The sequence below is a fragment of the Capricornis sumatraensis genome, chromosome 22 (assembly GCF_032405125.1).
Source record: "Capricornis sumatraensis isolate serow.1 chromosome 22, serow.2, whole genome shotgun sequence".
NCBI classification, from domain to species: domain Eukaryota; kingdom Metazoa; phylum Chordata; class Mammalia; order Artiodactyla; family Bovidae; genus Capricornis; species Capricornis sumatraensis.
In genome coordinates, this window is record NC_091090.1 from 40,433,425 (window position 1) to 40,460,017 (window position 26,593).

Below are 26,593 nucleotides of genomic sequence, written 5' to 3' on the forward strand. Positions count from 1 at the left end.
CTTTCCTTTTTTTTTTCTTGGCTGCAACACACAGCTTGTGGGATCTTAGTTTTCTGACCAGGGATTGAACCTGTGCCCTCAGCAATAAAAGCATGGAGTCCTAATCACTGGACCACCAGGGAATTCCAGCAATTCTCTGAAACGCTACATTTTTAAGTTCTAGGTCACATCAACTAAAATGAGTTTGCCAAGATTTTAGAAGGCTCAGAATTAAAGAGATCAAATGGAAAAATTTCAATCTATCTCATTCATCTGAATCCCTTCAAAATGATGTTCCCTTTTCAAAAAGACTGAAATGTAAATAGAGTGATCAAGATTCAACTAATTTCCCAGATCAATGACAAACTGATTCAGACTCAGGTCTCCTACTTCTGTGAACATTTCAATTCAGTCATGTCCCTTTCAGCTAGAAGGATAATAAAGAAAAACATCATAACGATACTTTAACAAAAATTTTGGTAAACTTTAAAACCTATGTTTACTTTCATGACAGTAAAACAACGCACTGCAAATTTCAAAATGACTCGTTAATTTCAGGAGTTACATATCTGCAAATTACCAATATTTTCCAGTGCTTCACTGCAAATTCTATAGCATACAGCTTAATTCTAAGTTTGATATCTTCCTAGTTCAGTAAAGCAGATCAACAGCAAACCTCTTTCACATTAACAAATACCTAGTCAACTGATGCACAAAGCTTTCTGGAAGATGACCCAGAGGATGGAACATATATGGAAATACCATGTATCAAGAAAATGAAGCATTTTCATGAGAAGAGAGCTTCATCAGTACAGGAAAGTGATTTGGAGGCTGATCTATTAGAATATATATAACAGAGTAACATTTCATATGGTTTTTAGAAGAAGAATCAATAAAAAAAGACAGGGGGGCAACCATATGTCTCAGGCAAGGTTCCATAGATGTAAGCGACATTTTCCTGTTTGATGCCCACAGCTATGAGTATCTAATGAGGGATGCATTTTAGTGGCTAAAATGCCTTCTGTGAGGCTGTTGTTTGTTACAGGCCACTGAGAGACTCAATTAATAGTGACCTTTTGCAGTCAATAACCTACTAATAACATGAGTTCCTCCTCACAAGCTTCACAAGGGCAGATGGAACCATAAGTGGCTGATGGCACCTTTAACATGGAACACAAAAATTAAGGAAGAAATTTGAGCCAACTCCATACACTCCTGGCCTGACAGACACAGAGGCAGCCCATTTTAAGGTATAAACAATATTTACTGACATCAGCAGGGATGGCAAAGTAAAGACCCCTGAAAAGCCTCTCCTCCATAAAAAACAATGAGGACAGTGACAAAAATGGTCAGAATCAATTTTTTTCTAGAACTCTGGAAATTACAGCAACCTGAGGAGTGTTTATTCAGGAAAATTGGAGCAGTCTTGGTAAGAACACAGAGTTACGTGGCATTTTAAACCGGCTCTTTTCTCACCTCCCACTCCTCAGTTCTGTGGTGGCCTTAAAAACCAACAATCTTTAATTATGGTGAAAACCAGCAGCTGTGGCAGCCACTGGAGGGGGCAGAAGAGGGTTGGAGCTCCTTCAAAACTCCATTCCCAGAAAAACTGTCGCTATTTGACCTGTGTCGTGGTTTCATGGAAGACTCCACTCACATGGATTTCTTATTTAACCTGACCTGGCACTCACCCAGTGAGAAAAGCCTTTTTCCCAGGGGCATTTGTCAAAAATAATCAGCTGCAATTGCTTAACATCATGGCTGCCTGGGGCTGCAAATAACAGAGCAAATAATAAGCAAATCAAAAAGCTTAAAAAGGAAAAGCTAGGGAATGTGATGTCCAGAAGGGGTTTTGAAACACACTGACATATTCCTGGGATTCTAGAAGGCTGTGTGCGTGCACAAGGACGTGTGCTTGTCTGGCTATGCACCTACTCAGCAGACATGAGAAGGCCCTTGCTCTCACTTATGGCTAAGTCTGAGATTTTACACAAACAGGAACTGTAAGCAACCTGAGTGCTGAAGGATGCTCCAGTATGCATAAAGGGCTCTTCTGCAAAGACAGAAACTTATTGGTTCTAGGCATTTAAGGAAATTTCTGTCCAATCATTAGTTGACTATTAAGCTTTTAATTTGATAGAGACTTCACTGGCTACATATAACAAAGTACTGACTTGACTGAATTTTTAAAAGTCACTAAACCACCACCAACAACAACAGATCCTGGGGCGTAAAGAGTATCTGATTTCCAGAGCTGCCACATTATATTTAAAAGTCTAGTTTTCAACAAAAAATTACAAAGCATGAAAAACACACACATAAAAAGCAATCAACAGTAACTCACCCAGCCAAAGCCCACATAATGGACTTGCTAGACAATGACTTTAAATCATTATTTTAACATGGTGGCTCAGGTGGTAAATAATCTGCCTACAATGCAGGAGACGTGGGTTCATTGCTTTGGGTTGGGACAAATCCCTGGAGAAGGGAATGGCTACCCACTCCAGTATTCTTGCCTGGAGAACTCCATGGACAGAGAGCAGCCTGATGGGCTACAGTCCATGGGGTCACAAAGAGAGACATGATTGATTGATTAAGACTTTCAAAGAAGTAAAGAAAATCATGCTTAAAGAATTAAAGGAAAGCATGGGAATGATGTCTCACTGAATAAAGAATACCTATAATGAGAAGACATTCTGGTATGAAAAGCAAAAGAAATGAAATTTAAAAATTCACTGTAGGATCTCAGCAGATTTGAGCTGGCATAAGAGACACTCAGTAAACTTGAAGACAGGTTAATTGAGATTACTCGGTCTGAGGAACAGAGAGAAAAAAAACAATGAGTAAAAATTAATAGTGTCTCAGATTTGTGAGATACCATCAAATATATGAATATATACATAATATAAAAAAGTAGAAAAATATCTGAAACAATTATATCCCCACACTCAGAAATTTGAGGAAAACCATTAATCTGCATAACCTTGAAGCTGTACAAATTCTAAACAGGATAAACTCAAAGAGATCTATACCTAGTGATCTTACAAACCACTGAAAGACAAAAAGGGAATACTGATAACAGCAAGAGACAAGTATCTCATCATGAATAAGTGATCCTCAATAAGATTAATAGCTGATATCAGAAATCAGAAGCCAGAAGGTAGTGGAAAGACAAATATAAAGTGCTGAAAGACTGCTAACCAAGAACTCTCTCTCCAGAGAAGCCATCTTTCAAAAATAAAGTAAAAGCTAAGCTATCCCAGGTGGTGATAATGGTAAAGAACCCATCTGCCAAGGCAGGAGACATAAGAGATGTGGTTTGATTCCTGGGTCAGGAAGATCCCCCAGAGGAGTGCATGGCAACCCACTCCAGTATTCTTCCCTGGAGAATCCCATAGACAGAGGAGCCTGGTGGGCTACAGTCCATAGGGTTGCAAAGAGTAGGACATGACTGAGGCAACTTAGCACATGCCTAGATAAACAAAAACTGAGAGAATACTTTGATAAGAACCCCAATTCAGAAATACTAAATAGAGTGCACCAAGGCCAAAATGAAATGACACTACATAGTAAACTCCAATCCACACAAAGAAATAAAGAACACGGGTAAAGGTAAATATACAAGATGATATAAATGTAGTTTCTGTTTGCAACTCTTATTTTTGTCTTTCTAACTTAAACAACTGCTGCTGCTGCTGCTGCTAAGTCACTTCAGTTGTGTCCAACTCTGTGCGACCCCAGAGATGGCAGCCCACCAAGCTCCCCCGTCCCCGGGATTCTCGGAGTGGGTTGCCATTTCCTTCTCCAATGCATGAAAGTGAAAAGTCAAAGTGAAGTCGCTCAGTCATGTCCGACTCCTAGCGACCCCATGGACTGCAGCCCACCAGGCTCCTCCGCCCATGGGATTTCCCAGGCAAGAGTACTGGAGTGGAGTGCCATTGCCATCTCTGTAAACAAATGCATGAAGTATTAATTATGAATATGTAGATATATGTAATTTTATAAAGATACGGTTGTGTATGATAACATCAGCATAAAGAAGGGGAGAGAGAATTGAGCTACATATAGAAGCAAAAATTGTGCATCCTATTGCAAAGTTGATATTAGCCTAAACTAGACTACTATAAATTAAAATACCAAAGTAAGCACTGATAAAGTAATTTTAAAGATAATAATATATAAATTCAAATGGCACATAGAGGATATGTATTTACCACAAAAGTATGCTGTTGTAGGCTGAATTGTGAGTCACAAAAAGACATTTTTGACATCATCATCCCCAGAACCTATGAAAATGAGCTTCTGTGGAAACAGGGTCTTTGCAGATGTAATCAAGTTTAACTGAAGGCACAGTGAGTTAGCGTGGGCTCTAACCCAATGACGGGTGCCCTTATAAAGGAGAGGCGGTTTAGTCACAGAGAAGAACACCACGTTACAATGGAAACAGAGACTGCAGTGATATGTCCACCTGCCTCCAAGGCACACCAAAGACTGTCAGCAACCAGCAGAAGCCGGGAGAGAGAACAGGTCAGAAGGAACTAACCCTGACAACACTTTGATTCAGGAACCTCTAGCCTCCCAAACTGTGAGCAGAGATTTCTGTTATTTTAAGCCACCCGATTTGTGGTACTTTGTTACAGTGACCTTAGGAAGCTAAAACAAAGACAGTAATAGAGCAAGAGAGAAACAAAAACCAAGATCTACTGAGGTGGAAAAAAGAAGCATGAATATAGAGCAGACAATGAAAGAAAAGATGAATGTCTCAAATTTCAACCGAGCAGGATTTAGGCTGCTATTTCATATGACTATGTAATAAAAAGTTGATGTAAAGCTTGCTTTTTAGACATATTTTAACACATAACTATGAAAGTTACTTCTTTGTTGCCACATATTAGAGATAGATTTATCAACAATATATTCTCTAATGAAGGCTTTACAAGGAGCAGACTTCTCACAGCAATTTGAAAAACAGAGAAAGATACAAGCTATAAAGAGACAGAATGGATTTCTGCCCCTCTAAACTAACGAACAACTGGAGAACTTTCAATATTACTCTAAACAGTTTGACTTATCTGGCCCATGTGCAGCACCCACCAAAGCTAACAATGATTTATTATACATATACCACTCATGCTCATTATCTACTTGATAGTTCTGTTCAACACATTCAAATAAAGGCATTCTTAATAGTTTAAGAACCCTTATGTTTCCAATTTAGGACACAATCATCATTTACTGTTAAATGACATTAAAGAATTTTGGACTTAAAATGTGAAAGCCTAACATTTTCATGTGGATTATTTTTGTGGTAGGCAAAGGAAGATATGGGAAAAAGGACAGATGCACACTGGATCTAAAAACAACAAACAATTTAGTAGATTAAAAATAAATAGAAGCAAACCAAGGAACTATTTCTGAAAAATATGCAGAATGTCTCTCAGTTCTTCTATGAACCATTAACTTCATTACCAACCTTTCTGTTCTACACCATGAATCACGTGAAAATTCCATTACCCCCCTGATATAAAATATGAAGATTTCATTTTACCAAGTGCTGAATTAGCAATGGTAGCCTTTCATAGGCTATCAGAGCAAAGAAATCAATACAGAAATGATCCTAGTATTCAAAGAAAGGTGTAAAGAAAAAATTACATCAAATGCCTTATGTGTTAGCCATGTTCTGTGCTATTGAAGGAAAAGTCAGAGGCAGCTTTTCTCAATGGTTTGAGCATAACTGACTTCCTAAATTAATGAGGAAGATAAAGCCCACAGATGGTGTATTGTGGAGTTTGAACTATACAAATTTTGACAGGTGACATGGAAGCCTTCTCAGCTACTCCTGTGAAATTAAGGATTCAGGGAAATGGCAATGTGAAATGCCTTTTAAGATGCAAATTAAAGCATATACATATCTAATGCCCTTCTTTAGAAACTGAGATGTACACCAGAATACTAAAAGATGAAACAGGAATATTTTGTATGCCACAATCAAAATACGTAAATTTCCAGGCTTCCAGTATCCTAGAATTATATTTACAATTCTGACATATTAAAGTGTTCTGCTTTGTTAAAGGATATATAAATATATACCCCACATTTTATCTCTGTTTTTCCTCTCAGGAAAATGATCATCTCTCTGGGGAATGACTGTCAATAAGTCACTAGATTTCATGAGCAATACGTAAAAATTTAGGCCAATGGCAAGAGAAAAATGTTATCAGTGGTTGCAAAGTTCAGATGATATTATCACCAAGTGGATTAAACCATATTGTGATAACCAAAACCAATCTATTTATATTCGTTTGCTGAGTGTACACTCCAACCCAAGCTATCTGGTCATTCAGAAACTAAGGGCGGCCGGGAGGCCCACAGGGTGAGTCGCTGTATAAATTACCGCCACATAAACAGAATCTTAAAATATGGATTTTCCACTGTTCTCCCCAAGAAGACAGAGATAATATTTTCAACATGAGAAATAGTCATGCACAAAATAGTTCATTCTCCCCCTGGGAAAAACATACCTGAGATGATAAACATAAAAATTTCTGATGAAACTGATGAGTCTGTGGCTGTGAGGATAGCAACAGTTATTTGTTGAGATCAAGTCTAACTTTTTATGAGCTCGTTTCTTTTCTGGGTCCTCTGACCTGCGTGCTGTTATGAGACTTAGTCACTCAAACACTACTATATGCAAAATAGATAACTAATAAGAGCCTACTGTATAACACAGGGAACTCTACTCAGTACTCTGTAATGACTTCTATGGGAACAAAATCTGAGAAACAGTGGGTATATGGATAACTGATTGACTTTGCTGTACAGAAGAAACAACACAATATTGTATAGCAGCTATATTCCAATAAAAATTAATTTAAAAAAAACAAGCAGTGCCTTCATAAACAAATGAATTTATTTTGTGGTTTTACCAGGATTCAAGTCATTCAGCAAACAGGACTGGGGCACAAGTCCCGTTTCTCTGGGAGGGCTGCTCCCAGCTCTCAGAATTAGGCTTGACGAGCTCTTTATTAAGGATATGGAAATCCTTTTAATAATTGATGAAGGCCTCTTCCCCCTAAATTTTCAGAGGCACAAACTCTGGTTTCCAGTTTCAGAAGTTTCACTGATCTCTTGAAATCCAGTCACAAATCAATGGCAGGTGAAGAATGAAGTAAAGTGCTGGTAATTCTAATTAGTAGAGAGCTGGGTGCCAACAGTCACATCAAACCACACTGACAAGACTCGAAAGCTATAGTGGACTGCAGAAATAAAACATTTCTCCTTTTCATTTCCTTGCCCTTCTATTCACGGAAAGGGTGAAATGGTTTGCATACAACAGCACAAAATCTGTTTGCATATTTTTCTATTATGCTGCAAAGTATAATCTCAAGGAAAAATCCAAAGGTTTAAAAACACATGTGAACTGTTCACTTCAATATGGAAATTCTGTATTGCTTTGATGAAGCATAAGCACAGCAGGTACTGAGTTTGCTATTATTTTGAAACTATGAGGCATTTTTCAGAAGTCGACCAAGCCAAACATACTGTTAATGTTTATAAATTACCACTCAGCGAAAGTCCTTGACAGATATCTACGGTTTTTTACCAGATAAATTAACTTTGCTAAATCAACAATTACATTAAAATGTAAGGTCTTTTAAATAGAAGTAAATAAAATATACAAAAATCAAGAGTAGCAGGAAACTGTCTTGTAGTAACTACAAGATTTCTCAATCAAAAACGGACGGAATACTTAAAATATCACAATGATTAAACTTACATTATATAATATATATAACAAATATACTTAATATAAATCTTGTAAAAAACTCATTTTCAATCAAGCTGATTAAAATGTAATCAATGTAAATATGGGTGGCAATACTTTTCAGCAATGTTTTGCAGAGTGACATAAATTTAAAAGCAACCAATTTGCTTTATTCATAATCTGAACATAAGGAAAGTCCTTAATAAAAAGCATATGTCCTCCAGATTAATCAACTTGCTCTCTCTGGACCAGGCTGTAAGTGGTACACCAAAATTCTGATAAGACTCTTAAGACATATAGGCATCTTCAAGGAAGATAAAAGTTATTTTAAATTATTTGTAACACAAGGAGAACCAGGATAGGTTAGAAAAATCAAATTCACAGATAATCCTCATATCCCTTACTGGTCAACAGCTTTCATATCCTTTCCCTACCAGCCAACCCATAAAATAAAGAGCAAGACAAACTGCCTGGTTTTAATTTCTCCTCCTTGACCATCCACTGTTGACTTCTCTGATGGAGGTGATAAAAAGCAGTGAAAGCTAAGAGGCAGGAAAGAGAAGAAAGAAGCTAAAACCTAAATAATCAACAAGTTCAGTAATCATATAATGAACTCATTGGCTCTAGGTAGTTCAAAAGAGACGAACTGTCACCATGATATGTTAGCAGGGCAAATAACTAAAGCATACCACTTAGGTGGGTCTTCCCCCACCACCTGGTGCCTCTTCACACTAGGGTGACCCACAATGAGAAGCATGTATGACAACCATCCACAAACTATTCCAAAACCAGATGCTCAGCCCTGATATGAAAGAGCCTCAATATGTGTAAGACACGTAGTCAAACAGCAGGTAAAGTGACAGCCAGCACATCACTCCATACACACTTATCAGGTACATGTTTTCCGTGGCGCTGAAATGCAAAGATAAACAATACAGCCTCTCCCTAAAGATGAGAACACTTTTGTTGGATTTATGTGTAAATAAAGAATCATGTTGCCTCACGACAAATGCCGACACAGACATGTTGGACAGAGTCTGACAAAGCAAGGAAAGAAACTGGAAATTATTGGGAAAGGTCTTATGGAAGATGCAGGACTGTAGAAAATATTTTAGAATCAGAGGAGATTAGAGACCAGACAGCTGCTACTCACTTATGTAACATAGGCAATTATTAAAGCTTTCTAAGACTTGGCTTCTCTGCCAATAAAATGAAGATGTTGTTGACTTGCCCAGTTGTGTCCGACTCATTTGCAAACCCACGGACTAGCCCATCAGCCTCCTTTGCCCAAGAAATTTTACAGGCAAGAATATTGGAGTGGGGGTTGCCATTTCCTACTCCAGGGGATCTTCCCAACTCAGGGATTGAACCCACATCTCTTGCATCTCCTGCACTGGCAGGAAGATTCTTTACCACTAGCACCAACTGGTCAGTCTGAGGTAACATAATACCTTACCTGTGGGCTACCCACAACCCAGAGGGCAAAATTAAGAGATGCAGTTTCAAGAGTATCAAATTCACAAGCCACTCCATCTAGAAGGTCAGAGTTCATTGAAGAGAAGTATGCCAGCATTACCATCTTAGCGATATCAACAGAAAAGCAAAAATAGAGGGAAAATATCTCTTACTGGATGCCATAGGAGCACATATTAGGGGAATATATTAGCCAATATATGCAGTAGCAAACATTAGTAATTCTGATTAACATTACTACCCAAGGTCATCATATGGTAAGTATGAAATATAAAAAAAATTAAAGTAAAAATAGTAGGAGTATAAAATGGGTTAAAAAAAAATACAGGCCACACAGGAGGCATCGTAAGGGTAGCAAAGGGAAGAGCAAACAGGAATGTAATGAAAGAAGCATCTTAAGGGCCCTGTCAGTCAATACAGTCGCTCAGCTGTGTCCAACTCTTTGCAACCCCACGGACTACAGCAGGCCAGGCTTCCCTGTCCATCACCAACTCCCAGAGCTTACTAAAACTCATGTCTATCATGTTGGTGATGACATCCAACCTTCTCATCCTCTGTCGTCCCCTTCTCCTGCCTTCAATTTTTCCCAGCATCAGGGTCTTTTCCAATGAGTAAGTTCTTCACATCAGGTGGCCAACGTGTTAGAGTTTCAACTTTAGCAACAGTCCTTCCAATGAATATTCAGGACTGACTTCCTTAGGATTGACTGGTTGGATCTCCTTGCAATCCAAGGGACTCTCAAGAGTCTTCTCCTACACCATAGTCAAAAAGCATCAATTCTTCGGCACTCAACTTTCTTTACAGTTCAACTCTCACATCCATACATGACTACTGGAAAAACTATAGCTTTGACTAGACGGACCTTTGTTGGCAAAGTAATGTCTCTACTTTTTATATGCTGTCTAGGTTGGTCATAGCTTTTCTTCCAAGGGGCAAGCATCTTTTAATGTCATGGCTACACTATCTGCATGATTTTGGAACCCCCCAAAATAAAGTCTCTCACTGCTTCCATTCTTCCCCATTTATTTTCCATGAAGTGATGGGACTGGATGCCATGATCTTCGTTTTCTGAATGTTGAGTTTTAAGCCAACTTTTTCACTCTCCTCTTTCACTTTCATCAAGAGGCTCTTCAGTTCTTCTTCACTTTCTGCCATAAGAGTGGTGTCACCTGCGTTATCTGAGGTTATTGATATTTCTCCTGGCAATCTTGTGCTTCATCCAGCTTGATATTTCTCATAATGTACTCTGCATATAAGTTAAATAAGAAGGGTGACAATATACAGCCTTGACATACTCCTTTCCCAATTTGGAACCAGACTGTTGTTCCATGTCCAGTTCTAACTGTTGCTTCTTGACCTGCATACAGATTTCTCAGGAGGCAGGTCAGGTGGTCTGGTATTCCCATCTCTCAGAATTTCCCCCAGTTTGTTGTGATCCACACAATCAAAGGCTTTGGCATAGTCAATAAAGCAGATTTTTTTCTGGAACTCTCTAGTTTATTCAATGATCCAACAAAGGCTGGCAATTTGATCTCTGGTTCCTCTGCCTTTTCTAAATCCAGCTTGAACATCTGGAAGTTCACAGTTCACATATTGCTGAATTGGAGAATTTTGTCTTGGAGAATTTTGAGCATTACTTTGCTAGCATGTGAGATGAGTGCAATTGTGTAGTAGTTTGAACATTCTTTGGCATTGCCTTTCTTTGGGACTGAAATGAAAATTGACCTTTTCCAGTTCTGTGGCCACTGTTGAGTTTTCCAAATTTGCTGGCAGGACTCTATAGGTCATGATAAAGAGCTTCTTTACATGGTGAGTAATGAAGAGGCATCACAGATCTAATATGAGATAAAATGCTTTTTAATCTACTATTTTATCAACAGTTTCTATTTCATATTCAAATTAGTAATTATTACATAGATTCTGTTTCTTCAATTTTAGGGTGTTTTCCCACCAAGCATTTTATACACACACACACATGCATATATAGATGTATATACATATATATGTGTATAAATAAGATCTTTGTCAGTTATGTCATCATTTAAAATGAATCCCCTACGGTACTTTACAGAATCGGTAAGTTAAAAATAGGGTTTGTAGGTGTTCCAATCAGATACTCAACTTTGACTGCCTGTTAGGGATTAAGAATTCTCCCTCCTTTCCTTTTATTACACATTCATGCAATATCTGCTATATAAAGTGCCACACATAATGCTAGACTCTCAACAGAAACTAAAACCTACATCCTATGTTAAGTGTGATATCTTCTGTTCCTGGGAAGATTTAATAAAATATTATTATTATTATTTAATAAATTTAATTAATATTTATTATTTAATAATATTTACATAATATTAATTTATTTGACATTATTATTTAATAAAATCTTATTTTCAACAGACCCATTTTTCCACACCATACATTTAAATAATGCTAGAAATTTTGGTATTTTCCTTTAAATGACTTTTCCTTTAAACTGTTCAATTAAAAAAAAAACTGTTAAAAAAGAGTTTAAGAAAATAGCTCAAGAGTCAGATAATGTGAAGTGAATAGAACCAAGAGGAAGGAAAGCCACCTACTGAAGTGTTCTGTAATTAAAGTCTGTAGCTTTCACGCATTGGAGAAGGAAACGGTAACCCACTCCAGTGTTCTTGCCTGGAGAATCCCAGGGACGGGGGAGCCTGGTGGGCTGCCATCTATGGGGTCGCACAGAGTCGGACATGACTGAAGCAACATAGCAGCAGCAGCAGCAGCAGCAGCAGCATGAAGCATCTTCCAGAAACACAAAAAAGCTGGGTCCTCCCAATATAATATGCTAGGAATGCCCACCATAAAGGTATTAAAGCATCAGAGAAGTTATTCAAGAGTGGCTTCCTTCTATCCTGATGGTTAAAAAAAAAAAAAAAAATCACCTGTCATTCACTGGGATTTTTTTTCCCTCTGTTTTCAGCTTTTCTTCTGTTTTCTTTTTTTCCTTATTGATGAATTCTCTTCAGCACTTTAGATAAATCAAGTAATTTCTTCAGAGTGGTCTAAGCTTAGTAAGAGCAAAATGGGTAAATACAATGCACTGTGGGTACGGGCTGAGACGCCCTCGGGTTGGCTCCCCTCCCTAATGTCCTTTTTCACACATGGAAGCCCTTGAAGCTCATTTACTTTGTCATCTTGTGCTGCCTCTTCTGGCCAGAATGTTAACACTTTGAAATTCAAAACGATAGCGTGGGCTCTACAATCTATTTTATGAAGAAAGCTCTTCTTTATTCACCCTTTGATTCACTCATTCATTGAATCACTACTGGGTGGGGTATCGAGAGACAGACAGTGACAATGCCCTCGTGAAGATGAGAAGGTAGGAGGGAAGGCCAACGTTATAGATACCTTAAAGCAAGCATTTTTAAAAGGTAATGTAATGACCAATACTTTGGTCACCTGATGCAAACAGCCGACTCATTGGAAAACACCCTGATGCTGGAAAAGATTGAAGGCAGAAGGAGAAGAGGCCGACAGAGGATGAGAAAGCTGAATGGCATCACCAATGCAATGGACATGAACTTGGGCAAACTCCAGGAGATAGTGAGAAACAGGGAGGCCTGGCGTGCTGCAGTCCATGAGATTGTGAAGTCAGACACAACTGGGTGACTGAACAACAACAATGTTATGACAATTGTAAGTTATTTTCACTCTAACTACAATCTATGAACTAAACACCTATTGTTTTTCCAGGTAAAGTATAAAGCTCATTTGGCATCTCCTATTGATTTAGCAGCTCTTCTGGAGCACCTATTCAGAGGTCAACAACTCTATCATCATGCCAGGTGCTGAGCATTAGGGTTTGCTATAACTGCAATATTAGCATCTGCAATTCTGCAATTAATTAAAGGACTAAATTTTTTCCAAGAGATATTAGGTTACTCATCTCAGAGCCAATACATTATTTTTTTCCCCTTGTGTTTACTCTCCACCTGAACTTCTCTGTAGCTACTAATGTTCCCTTGATCTTTAATCAGTTTTTTTTTTTTTTTTTAAATCCAAAGAAACTAGCCTGTTATCAGCTATATACTGGCAGGGCTTACTTCTTTTCCTACCCACCAAAGACCCAACACATCTCCTGGTCTTCATGATGGCTCACATTTATTGCAAACACAGCAAGACCACTCTTAGCAGATTTGATTTTTTACAGAGAATCATCTTAGTTTTTCAAGTTCAAAGAGTTAAGTAAAAACAGACATGCCTGCAACTTATTTTTAAATAGCAAATCATAATTGTCCCACACTGCCCAAAGTACCACAGTTAACATATAAATCACACACAGTTACTAAAAAGATCTTGCTGGGAAAATGTAACAAAATTGCTAAATCTCTTCATTATATATTTATATTTAACAACCAGATTGCAATCAACTGTTTTCAGAATTTCTAAAATGGATTGTTCATAGTAGCGTGACTTTTCAGCAACAACCTCATGGTAAATGCCTCTAAACCAAATCAACAGAAACAATTCAGGGATATTTATTTGCATTTACACATTTAATTTCAGCCACTATACTTGCTTTTAAAACTTTGCGATGTCATTTTTCTGTGCAAACTTATTGCAAAAAAACACAACTGATTAAAAATATAAGTGACTTGTTTCTACACTTTATGCATGATTTTCCAAGAGTACTTGTCCTCAACTGAGATTAATAGCATAATTTATTTCTCAAATAAAAATCAAGGATCCCAGCATATACTTTCTCATTTAAACGGTTGCTTCCCTGTCCATATTCTTTGCTCATACTTATTGTACCATTTGTCATCAAGTACCATAGTTACTTGGGCTTCCCTGGAGTCTCAGTGGTAAAGAATCCACCTGCAATGTAGAAGACCTGGGTTCAATCCCCGGGTTGGGAAGTTTGGAGGAGGAAATGGCAATCCACTCCAGTATTCTTGCTTGGGAAATCCCATGGACAGAGAAGCCTGGCAGGCAAAAGTCCACTGGGTCACAAAAGAGTTGGGAGATAACTGAGTGACTAAACAATAACAACCACCATAGTTACTTGTACAAATGTCCATTTTCCTAATTTAACAGTAGGCTGCTTGAGGGTAAGCAACCTGATCCATGGAAGTTATAAAAATAAGACTCTGGATCTTGCATTATCATAACTCCTTTTTTCACAGTGGTCACAAGAGAACCAAGTGGAAGACCATGAAGCTCTGTGTCTCTTTGATCTCATTTCACCCCTGACTATCGCCAGACAAAGGGATGGAGTTTAAAACATCCTTAAATTCTGCAGCACAGTATCCTTACTGGTAGGGTTAACAGCAGTTCAGATAATGCAATGTTCACAGTTGGTTGCAAAATCAATGCACCATATTATCTGTCCTGAAATAGACAAGAGTTAAAAATGGAGGGATTGAGGCAAATAAACACATTGGAAAACTGAAGGGCAAACTGTAAGCAAGATACAAAGAACTGGGACAAGATGGCAAATGCTAGAAAACTTAGGCAACATTAATTAAGGGTGAGGAAACAGAAACAAGATGTGCAGAATGACAAAGGGGACTTGAAATTCCCAATTCATTCTTGGTAATGTGGGACCACAAAAGAAATGTGAAAGTGGTCTTAAAGGGAACTCGTGGGATGGTGCTGAGGCTGCCGCCACGCTGCCTGGGTTGGTTCAGGTCTGTGTCAGCATGGAAATGAGCTGCTTTTCCTTACCTCCAGGTGCTCTAAAATATAGGGTGGATTGGTCATGCCCAGCCTCAGCATCGCTCCCTCAGGAATCACTTCAACCAGCTTCCACAGCAGGGCCGGGAGGCTGGAGCCAATATCTCTGCCGTAAGCCCCCGTGTCTTCACTGGTCAACCATATCTCACAAACACCCTCTGCGAATCAAAGGAGATAATTAACAAATCTGTTGCAGAGCCGTTTCCTTCATCATACAGCTGCTCACTCTTTTTAATGCAGGTTTTTTCAACACTATTATGCAGGAAAGTCTGGGTATTCAATTGCAGAGAAAAAGCAGCTTATCCCATGGTGGCACTGGGTTATTAAGTTCATTTTATGAACACCAGAGAGTTACAACAATGCTGTAAATTATCAGTGCGTCCTATGGAGTGATTAACATTCACAGCCAATCAGTTCAACCATGCTTCCTCCAAAGCCCTTTGATCAAGACTGAGGCTTTAGTCCCATCACAGAGGATACCTAGTTGATTGAACAGCATAAGCCCCAGAACTGAAAGAGTCCCTCCACAAAATAGGTACCATCAGCAGTTAACTCACTAATCAGTCTGTCAGCGACCTAAGGAAAAATGTCAAGTGTAGTTAAAGTTGGACTCACAAATTATTCATCATGAGGTACCCACTTCTCCTGCAGTAACTATGCCAATTTGTTTTCTTTATTCAATTAAGAATAGAGTGCCTTGTATTGCTGCATTCAAAGAAGCTGGTCGCTGTAGGAACTAAGCATCTGTGTGGGAAAACCTGTTTACTAAAAATAAGACAGACTGCATCCTATTTTCCATCAGTTGGACTTTAGGAAAATGTATCTACGTTTCCTTGCTACTGTTGTTATAAAGGATCCTGACTTCAAACATTACCGCTTGCAATAACAGTCTTCCAAAAATTGAAAGGAAATACTTTGGGATTACCTAGTATTATTTAAAATAAATAAAGCAGAGTTAGCAAGAGCCACCCAAGTTTGTAGGGTGCACAGAATGTTTCTGAAGGCTTACTCAATGAAAGGATTAGCCTGTTTTATAAGGCCAAATGATTCACAAGGCAGAAACAGACAGTGAGAAGGGACTGTGAAACTTGCTCAGGCTAATGTGGTTTGTTGCTTCTGAAGAAACTTGATGCACACACAAGGCACACAAACAAATACTACAGCCTGAACCAAAAGCAGAAGTTTCTAGGAAGAGACTGAAAAATTAAAATTTTAAATTGTCTTTGGTTGACAGAAGAATCTAAAAAATACACTTAAATATTCCCAGCCAAGAGAGACAACAAATAAAGCATACGGTTTCTATGTGAATGTGAACTTTAACAGAAAAAAGCAAAAAAGAAAGATCCTCACTCTCTTTAATGTGTTACACAGAGGTGGAAAAATATACATGAAGTTATGCTCTCCAATCACAGCTCTTTCCATTAGAAGAGATATATTTACTTTATCAACAAACTAATCAACCGACATAAAAACATATTAACTCTTCCCCACTTGATTCTCTTTCTCAGACAAGCACATCCTCACCCACATCCAGACAACATGGAAAACACAAGGATAGAAATAAAATTTAGTTTCCCCAAATTAAAGAAGAGATTTAAAAACAAGTTTCATTTTAAAAGTCAGAGATGTTTTTTAAACATTTCTAACATCTTATATTTGAAAATCCGTAATGTTATGAATATGTCTTTTCTTAATTTAAATATGTTGTTTCAGAAATTAATAAACATTTGCCTAGTTTTAATCATTTAATAAAAAGTTTTATCCTCAAAGTAAATAATCTGGCATATCCACAGGCTATCTTTGTGGTTCTATAATTTTATAAATATCCTCTGTACACAGAGTGTTTTTCTGTTGAAAAAAACTGGTTGTAATTAGTGGTATCATCTGTATTTTAACATGACATATGCCATCAGACACTGGACTCATACAACCTTTTTTTTTTTTTAATCTTATCACAAAATCCACTCCAGGAAAAGAGATGGCTAAGCAACAACATAAATGGATTTTAAAACACTCTGAAAGAGGTTATAAAAACAGGACATTATCCATGATTTTCCAGTTACTGGCATTTGAGCAACACAATATGAATATTTTAAAATGAACAGAATAATTTTAATTTATAATTTTTCCATCCAAATGGTTCCATGTTATGCCTTATGTAGAGAGAGCAAGTTCCTGGAACAGTGCCTTGCTGTTTGCTAGATGAATATAGAAGGGGAAAAATCACTATGAATAGGGTGGAAATAATAGCCATGCGGAAAACAGCAGCCAGCTCTTCAGTCTGCATAGGTGGGGACCAACAGCCCCCTGGTGGGCTGAAGCTTCAAATTAAATCACAGAAAGAGGAAGCAGCTGTAGCAGTAAGTCAGCAACAACAGGAATAATGGTCTCCATGCCTCCAAGATCAAGGCTGCTAAAATGCTTGATATAATAGCAACCTGGTATAAAACACAATGAAATGAGAAAACGTGCAAAATACGAAGTCCTTGGACTTGAGGAGAACTGTGCCTTGCTCATTCAATTCCCAACTTTGTCAAAGATGATTTTGCTCTTTATATCAGAAAGTTCAGGTTTTGGAAGGTGACCTTTCAAGCATTCATTCTAATGAGAGTGCCTCCCACCGTTAGGACACACAAAGCCATTTCATAGCAAAGGTGAAGCTCTGTGGCGCGGAATCCCCGCCACTAAAACCCTGCCCTCTGGGAAGCCTTGTGATTATTCATAGTGCAAGCAGTTCCGGTCAGGTCAGCTTGCATATGAATTCACCAGGGAAACCCAAGGCTGCAGTCTGAAATCATTGATGGATATTGGGATGCATGCATGCTTCGAGCTGCACACTTAATTGGCTATACTTATGGACAGAAGTGCTTGCCTAAACAGCTTCATTCCTCAAGGACTTCAGTTATGAGCTCTATTCCTTTGCACATTCATTTCTTTATTTGTCCATCAAACATTTATTAGGCCCTTACCTACTATGCGCCCTGCAGCTCTTCCAGCTCATGACAGATATGGATTCATCATTGGACTTCTGTGACCTGAGACTGGCTATTACTCAGGCGTTGGTGAGGGGGCACTGACAGACACCCTGGGAACTTCATATACATCCCTATCGGTGATGGTGGACAGGGGTGGATGCTGGCGGAACACAGCCTGAGAAACGGAAATCAAGGGCAATCTGAGGGGCCTGAAGTGCATATGAGGTAGCCCCAGTGACACAGAGCCAGTCTACACTGCAACACAGATTTTAACTAATATCGATACATGTCAGAAAAACAAACATGGAAATGAAAGACAGTCGGAGGCAGGAAGAACTGAGATAAGAGAAGTGACTCACCAATAAATTCTTCCATATTTATAATAATAAATACATGCATAAAAAGAAAGTGGTGGGTAGAAACTCAAGAGACAAGAATGAGTCTTTTTTAAGCATCCATGGAGATATCTTACTTTTTTTTCCTAAAAATGACTTTTGTTCATGTTCCTTACTGTCTATCTGACTTTCCTAATAAACACTAGATTCATAACATTATCTATCATCCTTTGGATGTATTAATTTTGGTTTTAAAGAAAGCAGATACCAGGAAGAAAGGAAATGCATCTTATAAAAGAAAATTCTTTAAAAAGTTTAGTTATTGGAATTTCTTATCATTTTACCCAAGTAATTACAGATCAGCTTATAGCTGAAATGCTCTTTCCCCTGAAGACAGAGCAACATTAACAGTTGGATTTTGATCTCTGCTCCACAGTAATTTGAGATGACAGAGGATGGAAAAAGTAGAAGAAATAAAAAGTTAATAGTAAAAGAAAGATAATGTTCTCAGTAACACAGTCTCAAAATAAAGAAAATCCTTTCTGAAAAAACAAACTTTGCCAAAACTCAATTCCAAAAGACTATGACTCACTATAAATTTTCCTGTGTGTGAGCTTCATTGTAATAAATTAAAATATGGGTGATGATTGATTTCATCTGATCAGAGAAGTGATATTTCTCTGGTAGCTCATGCTTTATCACTGGGAAAAATTTCCACCATCATGAGTTGTTTCAGTTATTCCATATGAGTAGTCTCTAAAAATAGAGACTATACCAATATAAAAACTGCAAATTGTGATGTTTTCTTAGCACTATATGGTAAGAAAATCAACATCAACTAAACATATCAAAAACCCCACCTCATGCAGAAAAAAGAATCCTCCTACACTATTGGTAGGGATGTAGACTGGTACAAAAACAGAGTTGCCATATGACCCAGCAATTTCACTTCTGGGCATATATATCCAGAAAAAAACTATAACTTGAAAGATTCATGCACTCTTCTGTTCACTGCGGCACTATTTACCACAGCCAAGACATGAAAGCAACCTTTGTGTGTTCATTGGCAGGTGAGCGGACAAAGACAGGGTACATATATACGATGGAATATCAATCATAAAAAAGAACAAAATGCCATCTGCAGTAACATGTATGGACCTAGAGATGATAATACTAAGTGAAGTAAGTCAGACAGAGAAAGACAAATATCATATGATATCACTTATACTTGGAACTTAGAGTAAGACACAAACGACCTTGTTTACAAAATAGACTCACAGACATAGAAAACAAACGTACAGTTTCCAAAGGAGAAAGATACTGGAGGGAGGGATAAAGCAGAAAGTTGGGACTAGCAGAAACAAACTATTATACATAAAATAAACAGCAAGGGCTTACTATATAGCACAGGGAACTATATTCAATATACTGCTATGAACCACAGTGGAAAAGAATTTGAAAAGGAATACACACACACACACACACACAGAGGTATAACTGAATCACTTTGCTGTACACCAGAAACTAACACAGCATTGTAAATCAACTATACTTTTATACTGAAAAAAATCACCTCACAATCCGCTACACCTTCCTTCCTCAGAAGACGCATTGTCTCCCCGTGTCTTGTGCTCCCCACTGCCAGCCGTGCCCTTCCCTTTCTCCTACAATTCCGCTCCCCAGTCTTTCTCACCATCCATCCCAGCCTTCATGCTCCATTTTCTCCTCCATGTAGGGAATATAGGCGCGTGGGAAATATGAATTAAATATACATTATTTGTTGTCTTTATTTGGCTTCCCTGATGGCTCCGCTGGTAAAGAATCGGCCTCACATGCATGAGACCCAGGAGACCCGGGTTTGATCCCTGGATCGGGAAGATCCCCTAGAGAAGGAAATGACCACCCACTCTATCACTCTTGCCTGAAAAATCCCATAGACAGAGAGTCTGCATTCCATTCTCTGCTCTTAATTCCCCATTCTCTCTTTTAAGGGTCACAGTGTATATGAACTAGACTTTTATGGGCTCTTTCTTCTTAAAAAACTATCTTAAAGAAAATTCAGAATTGAATATGACCCTCCGTTTAATCATATGAAAGGTCATGAAAATTGCTTCAATGGCAACATTTCTAAGTAATAATACACACAGGTAGCCTTCTACTTATTTAGCTAATTCATTTAAGAGTGAATTGGACAATATAACTCCTTTGGTCCTTTCTAATCCTACTATTAGACACTCAGCGATCTTACGTTTCCATTGAGATAAAAAGGGCTTAAGTAACACTTTTATTAAAGAAGCATCACAGCAGATCTAATCAAGGCTATCTTTTATAGAACAATGATTTATCATGGACAAATACCCAAACAGGCCACCAAAGAAGACAGTTATTGATGAGCTAATTCTTCAGTTATGTTTATACTGTTTTTGTAAACTTTAAAAAAGGTTTATTAGTGGCCTGAAGGTTTTTGCCCTGTTTTTATTTTGAACAGTGTTGAATTTCAAGAAAATTTTCAAGAGCAGTACAACAAACGCATGTTCCTCTTTCACCCAGAGTCAAGAATGACATCTTGTCACATTTGTGAACACTTTCTCCACATCCACAAATACAACTTTCTTTTTTTCTTCCTGAGCCATCTGAGAATTAGCTGCAGACATTAGGGTATTTTACCTCTAAATATGTCAGCATATAGCTTCTAAGATCAAGAATATTCTCCCTCACATTCTCACAATACAACCACTACATCAGGCAAGAGGAACACTGGAGAACTCTGTGGTCAGAACTCAATGCTCTGGCACACACTGTTCTCTCTGTCTAAAATACACTTCACTCTTCTTGCATAACGAACACCCCTTCCAGGAAACTTTGCTGACCAACCAGGCTAATTGAGATGCTCCTCTCCTGTGCTTCCCAGCATCTTGTACAAAATTTCATACCACAATGCATTATAATTACAGGTTTAACTGCTTGTCTCTCCTGAGAGGATGGAAGAATCTTCTGCTCAGAGATGCAAAATCTTCCTAATACATTATGCCGAGGACCTATTATGGTGCCTTAGCACACAGGAAGCCCTCAATAAACTTCAGTTCCAATCAATTTAATTAATAAGATTGTGTTCAATAAAAATGAGTAATTAAGTTGAATTCAGTTAACATTTGAAAGTACTCTTCCTTGTCCCCACATAGGTATATATAAACATATATGTATACACATGGATACACGCAGAGTGTACACAGTAATGCACCGGGTTCTGCACTAGGCAATGAGAAAATATCAAAACCACTTTTCTTTGGACACTATGAAAATGCAACTTGAATACTTCACATTTGTTGCATAGTTTAACTTGTAAGCAATCCTTACTTAGAGTTCTTTATTACCAGATAGTGGTTACAGGATACCATGACAAGTGACTACAAACCATCTTTTTACTTAGAGGTAAAACTTCCCATGTGCATGTAAATTCAGACGGATCAATTATCCACAAATTTACTAAACTTTAAAATGATCTTTTTAAGTGCTTTAACAATAAGAGTTAACAAAGAGACAGTATTTCCAGAGTACACTGACATCTGACTGCAGTCATACACAGAAAAAAAAGAATTGTTGGAATAGATTGACAATGTTGCTGCTAAAAAAAAAAAACCAACAACCTACTTAATTCCTTTTAAAAGGTCATAATCATATAAAAATTGTTTATTTCCACACTTTCGTAAGAATTTGGAAATAATGGAAAGCTAAAACCAAACTAAACACCACAAAGGATGACACGTTTTCTAAAAATAAGGCATCTGACTCCTCAGTCTCCAAAAATCTGCAATAAGCCTCAATAAGGCAGATTAAGTTTATCCTCTTAATACTAGTGTGTTCTGCTCCATACACGGGGCTTTTTAAATACCCCTAGAGAGAATACAGACAGCCGTGTCTATGAAGGACCCTCTGGTGTTTCAATAGGATGTAGGGAGAGATGTTATTTTGTTTTTGTTTCTTTTTTAAATTACAGCAGGCTCCACTCCCAGCAGTCCAAACAGTATAGCTAAAAAAGGAAGTAGGAGGAGGAAAGAACAGACACCTGTAATGCAGGACCTAGTCTCAGAGAAGATTAATATGAGCTGATCACAGTGATGGGCAGAAATTTATCTGGATTCCAAGACAAACCAGAAGAGCTACAGAAGAGTTTAGAGGGTAAAGGAAACTAAAAAGATTTGGTGTTATTTTGGCTACTGAACTCAATTAAAGAAAGAGGAACAAAGAGAACTTAAATTATTACAGAATAATTTTATGTAATTATTACATATAATCATTACAAAAATATTTATAAACAGAATGCTTTTTTGACTAACATTTTTTGATCCTAAATGTCTTTCTCATAAGTGAACTCCACCAAACATACAGTCAAATAGGATCAGAAATTCTGTAGTTAGAATCAGGGAACTTTGACTTTAAATATAAAGCTTATTAATATTTCAAGTATTTAAACAGCAAACAGAGTTTTCTATTTTCTAGTAGTTTCTTATATTCAGCCTGAAGGTGCATCGAGCAGGTATCTTATTACAAATACATCATTCATTCATTCAATCATTCTTTCACTCATCCTTCTTCTAGCAAATATCTGCCAGACTATGTGCCAGACACTGTTTCAGATCTAGAGATAGGTCTCTGCCCTTAAGAAATGTATTCAAGTGAGAGACAATAAACTGAGATAAAGAATATGTTGTCAAGTAAAAATAACTGCTAATAAAATGTCTGAAAGCAGGAATAGAGGAACAAGTGATACAGTGGTTGGGAAAGGATGCAGTCATTGTCGACAGCGAATAGTGAGGACAACTCAGGATGACTTGAAATCTGAATGAACCAAGTAGCAAGCCCAGTAGACCAGCATCTGAAGGAAGAGTGCTTGCAGCAAACGCACTGTAAGTGCAAAGACCCAGCACAAGCACTTCTACAGTTCCCAAGGGAGCACAAAGCTGTCAGTGTGGTTGGGCACAATGGGTAAGGGATGTGTGCTGGGGAAAAAAAAATTGCAAAATGGGAGCCACCAGTGACAACAGTGAGGCTCAAGCTCACTGGGCGGAGCTAAGAGAGTAAATATTACATATCCATAACCTATTAACTATTGTATGCAATGGATATGCAAGCTGGATATTATAATTGCTAGCGAAAGCTCTCAATAACTCCAGGTTTTAAGATACTCTCAAACCTATGATCAAAAATATCCCGAACAGTTTGGGAATTCTCAACTCTCTAGATTTGGCACATAAGAAGGGCCAGGACAAGAAGTAACAGGAAATGCCACTGTCCAGGCTTTGTCAAATTGCTTTCTTTCACTGTTTTTTCTGAAGAAGGGAATTTATTACAATTGACCAAAATGTATGAAACAAAACTCATGTATTTAAACAGAAACAAGCAAAAAACCCAAGACCAGAAACACATTTATGCTTTCTAGTTGGGAGCACCAAGAGAAAAAGAAAGTGGTATCATCCTTATATATCTGTTCCTTTTTCTTCTTCCTCCCATCCAACGGAGCCTAAGCACTACTACTGGTTATAATGCTATCACCCCATCACTGAGCATCACTTAGGCTAACATCCAACAAACCAACAAGTGCCACAAACTCAGAGAGTCTTCAAAGATGCTCAACCACTACAGTGACTTCAGGAAGAGGGACAGATAAGAATAAGTAAAATAGAATCCTTTCTTGTGTGGCAGGGAAAAAGAAAGGAGAAAGAGGCTCGTGCTCAAAAATCTATTACCCACACACCAAGTAACTATTATGATAAACAGAATAGCTGAGGTCAGTTTTATTCTTTTTTAACTGGCAACTGACGAAAAAATGGGCTAGTTAGAATAGTCGGGAAGCATTACTTGTGCCCTTTCCAGGTGTAATATCACAGAGATCAGAAGATATTTATGTTTTCTGCTGAGTAAAACTAAAAAAATGTGGGAGGAAGAGGTGAGTGCTATTTCTATGTAATGAAATGTTACAGTACAATTTTAGGACAAAAACATATCTAAATGTCTGGAAGTTGTATGGAGAAGTTGGTGGTTGGGCCTGGAGAAGAAGATGAATCAGAATAGGAAGGTCTGATTTTCATAATCAACTACTCTTCAATTTAAAATTTCTAAGAACAAAGCACTATAAACATTTGCACATACTAATAAAAGTTTTTAATATATATTATAATAGAATAACATATATGCCAAAGCCTAGCTCTGTAGCTTGACTAGTCTATGCTAATCAAAATTATATCCACCAACAATCTGTTTCCGTAGAACAACGTGCAATATCCAGTATGAATTGTGGACTCTGGCCATGTTAATGACAGCAAATAATTTCAATTAAAAAGAAATACTGTGAGGGCTTTCATTTCTACACATGAAGGATTAACCATAACAAGAATTGCCTTAATGCTATAAACAACTAGAAAATTTGACAAAATATATAAAACAGCAATCACCAGACGAGGACCAGAAGGCAGTCCAGGACTATGATTTTTGAGAGAAACACATAAGGTGAGCCCTGTAACTGTCCATCTTACTGCCTGGTGGCATTTTCTAGTCCACAGCACAAAAAAAGAGAAGCAAATAGAGCCTGGTGATCTTGCAAAAATGAGGAGATGGAAACTGGAGTTCAGAGAGCTACCTTTACAGGCGCAAATATCATCGACGAGAAAGATGTGCAGAGATAGAGTTCCAAAGAATAGCAGATGGCTCCCCTCAAGCTTCTCACTGAGAATGCATGGGAGGAAAAACTAAACCCCAAAGTTGGGTTAAGAATCACAGAAAAGCAGTAAGACAAACAATTCCTTGAAGTCACAAAGGACCAGGAACAGTCTGTTCCTACAAGCCAAAAGAAAGACTTCAGAGTACACAAATCACTGGATAGAGTCCTTACAAGATTAACCACCTTGCTGCTGCTGCTGCTGCTAAGTCGCTTCAGTCGTGTCCGACTCTGTGCGACCCCAAAGGTGGAAGCCCACCAGGTTCCTCTGTCCCTGGGATTCTCCAGGCAAGAACACTGGAGTGGGCTGCCATTTCCTTCTCCACTGCAGGAAAGTGAAAAGTGAAAGTGAAGTCCCTCAGTCGTGTCCAACTCTTAGTGACCCCATGGACTGCAGCCTACCAGGCTCCTCCATCCATGGGATTTTCCAGGCCAGAGTACTGGAGTGGGGTGCCATTGCCTTCTCCATAACCACCTTAGGGGCAGAGAAAAAATTTGTGTTAAAGTAAAAGCTGCTCTATGTGTGTTAGTTGCTCCATTGAGTCCGACTCTGAGACCCTATGAGCTATAGCCCACCAGGCTCCTCTGTCCATGGGATTCTTCTGGGAAGAATACTGGAGAGGGTTGCCAGTTCCTTCTCCAGGGAATCTTCCTGACCCAGGGATCAAACCCAGATCTCCCACAATGGAGGCATGTTCTCGACTTCCTCAGCCACCAGGGAAGCCCCATAGCTGCTCTAGACCTATGCTAATCGACCTGAAAAAAGACAGCCTCAAAAAATGGATAAAGCTAATTTCAAACTATTTAACTCTAAAATAGGACAAAGTCCAAAAAGAACACAGCAAAATTCAAAATAATTTTCAAAATGCCTGTCATCTGAACAAAAATTACCAGGCATGCATATAACAAAATACTGACTATGGTTATGATGTGGAGAAAAACATTAATCAAATGAAATAGAGTCACAAATGACAGAGATGACAAAGTTAGCAGACAAGGACATTAAAATAGCTACTGTAGGTGTCATTCACATGTTCGAAAAATATGAACATGATGAGAAAATCACCAGAAAATTTTAAAAGACTGTACTGGAACTTCCGGAGAAAAAGATCTAGTAACAGACACTAACTAAAATGAAGCAAAGAGGCACAAAGAACCGAGTATGAGCATGAACAGAACAGTAAGCCGACTGACACATGCAGAGTTAGAGTCCCTAAAGTAACAGCTGAATTTTTTTCCAAATTTGATAAAAACTATAAAAATATCAGAAACTCAATCAGTCTCCGTAGAATAAAGAACCACACCAAAGGATATTATAAATTAATTGTTTTTTAAAAAGAAAGAGGAACTTTTAAAAGCAATCGAGGATAAGGATGATATTATACACAGGCATAGATATAAAAATCACAGAAAACTTCTTGTTAGAACCATGCAATCTAGAATGTAATGGAGAAACATCCTCAAAATACTCAAACACTGAACTAGAATTTTCTATTCAAAGAAAATAGAAAAATATTTTTCCAATGACAAATAAAGACTTCAGACAAACAAAGCTGAGAAAATTCATTGTAAAGAATACTACGCATATTTAAAGCCTAGAGCAACCATGGGCTTCCCTGGTGGCTCAAATAGTAAAGAATCTGCC

At 38.0% G+C, this 26,593-nt stretch overlaps 1 protein-coding gene across 1 annotated transcript in view; it reads right to left on the minus strand.

The window, feature by feature from the left end:
• Positions 1-26,593, minus strand: part of CDKAL1 (CDK5 regulatory subunit associated protein 1 like 1) — a 609,083-nt gene that overhangs the window by 222,350 nt on the left and 360,140 nt on the right. Inside the window, exon 10 of the mRNA XM_068960663.1 lies at positions 14,915-15,081. Within this exon, the coding sequence (XP_068816764.1) occupies positions 14,915-15,081 (167 nt within the window). The remainder of the gene's footprint in view (positions 1-14,914; positions 15,082-26,593) is intronic.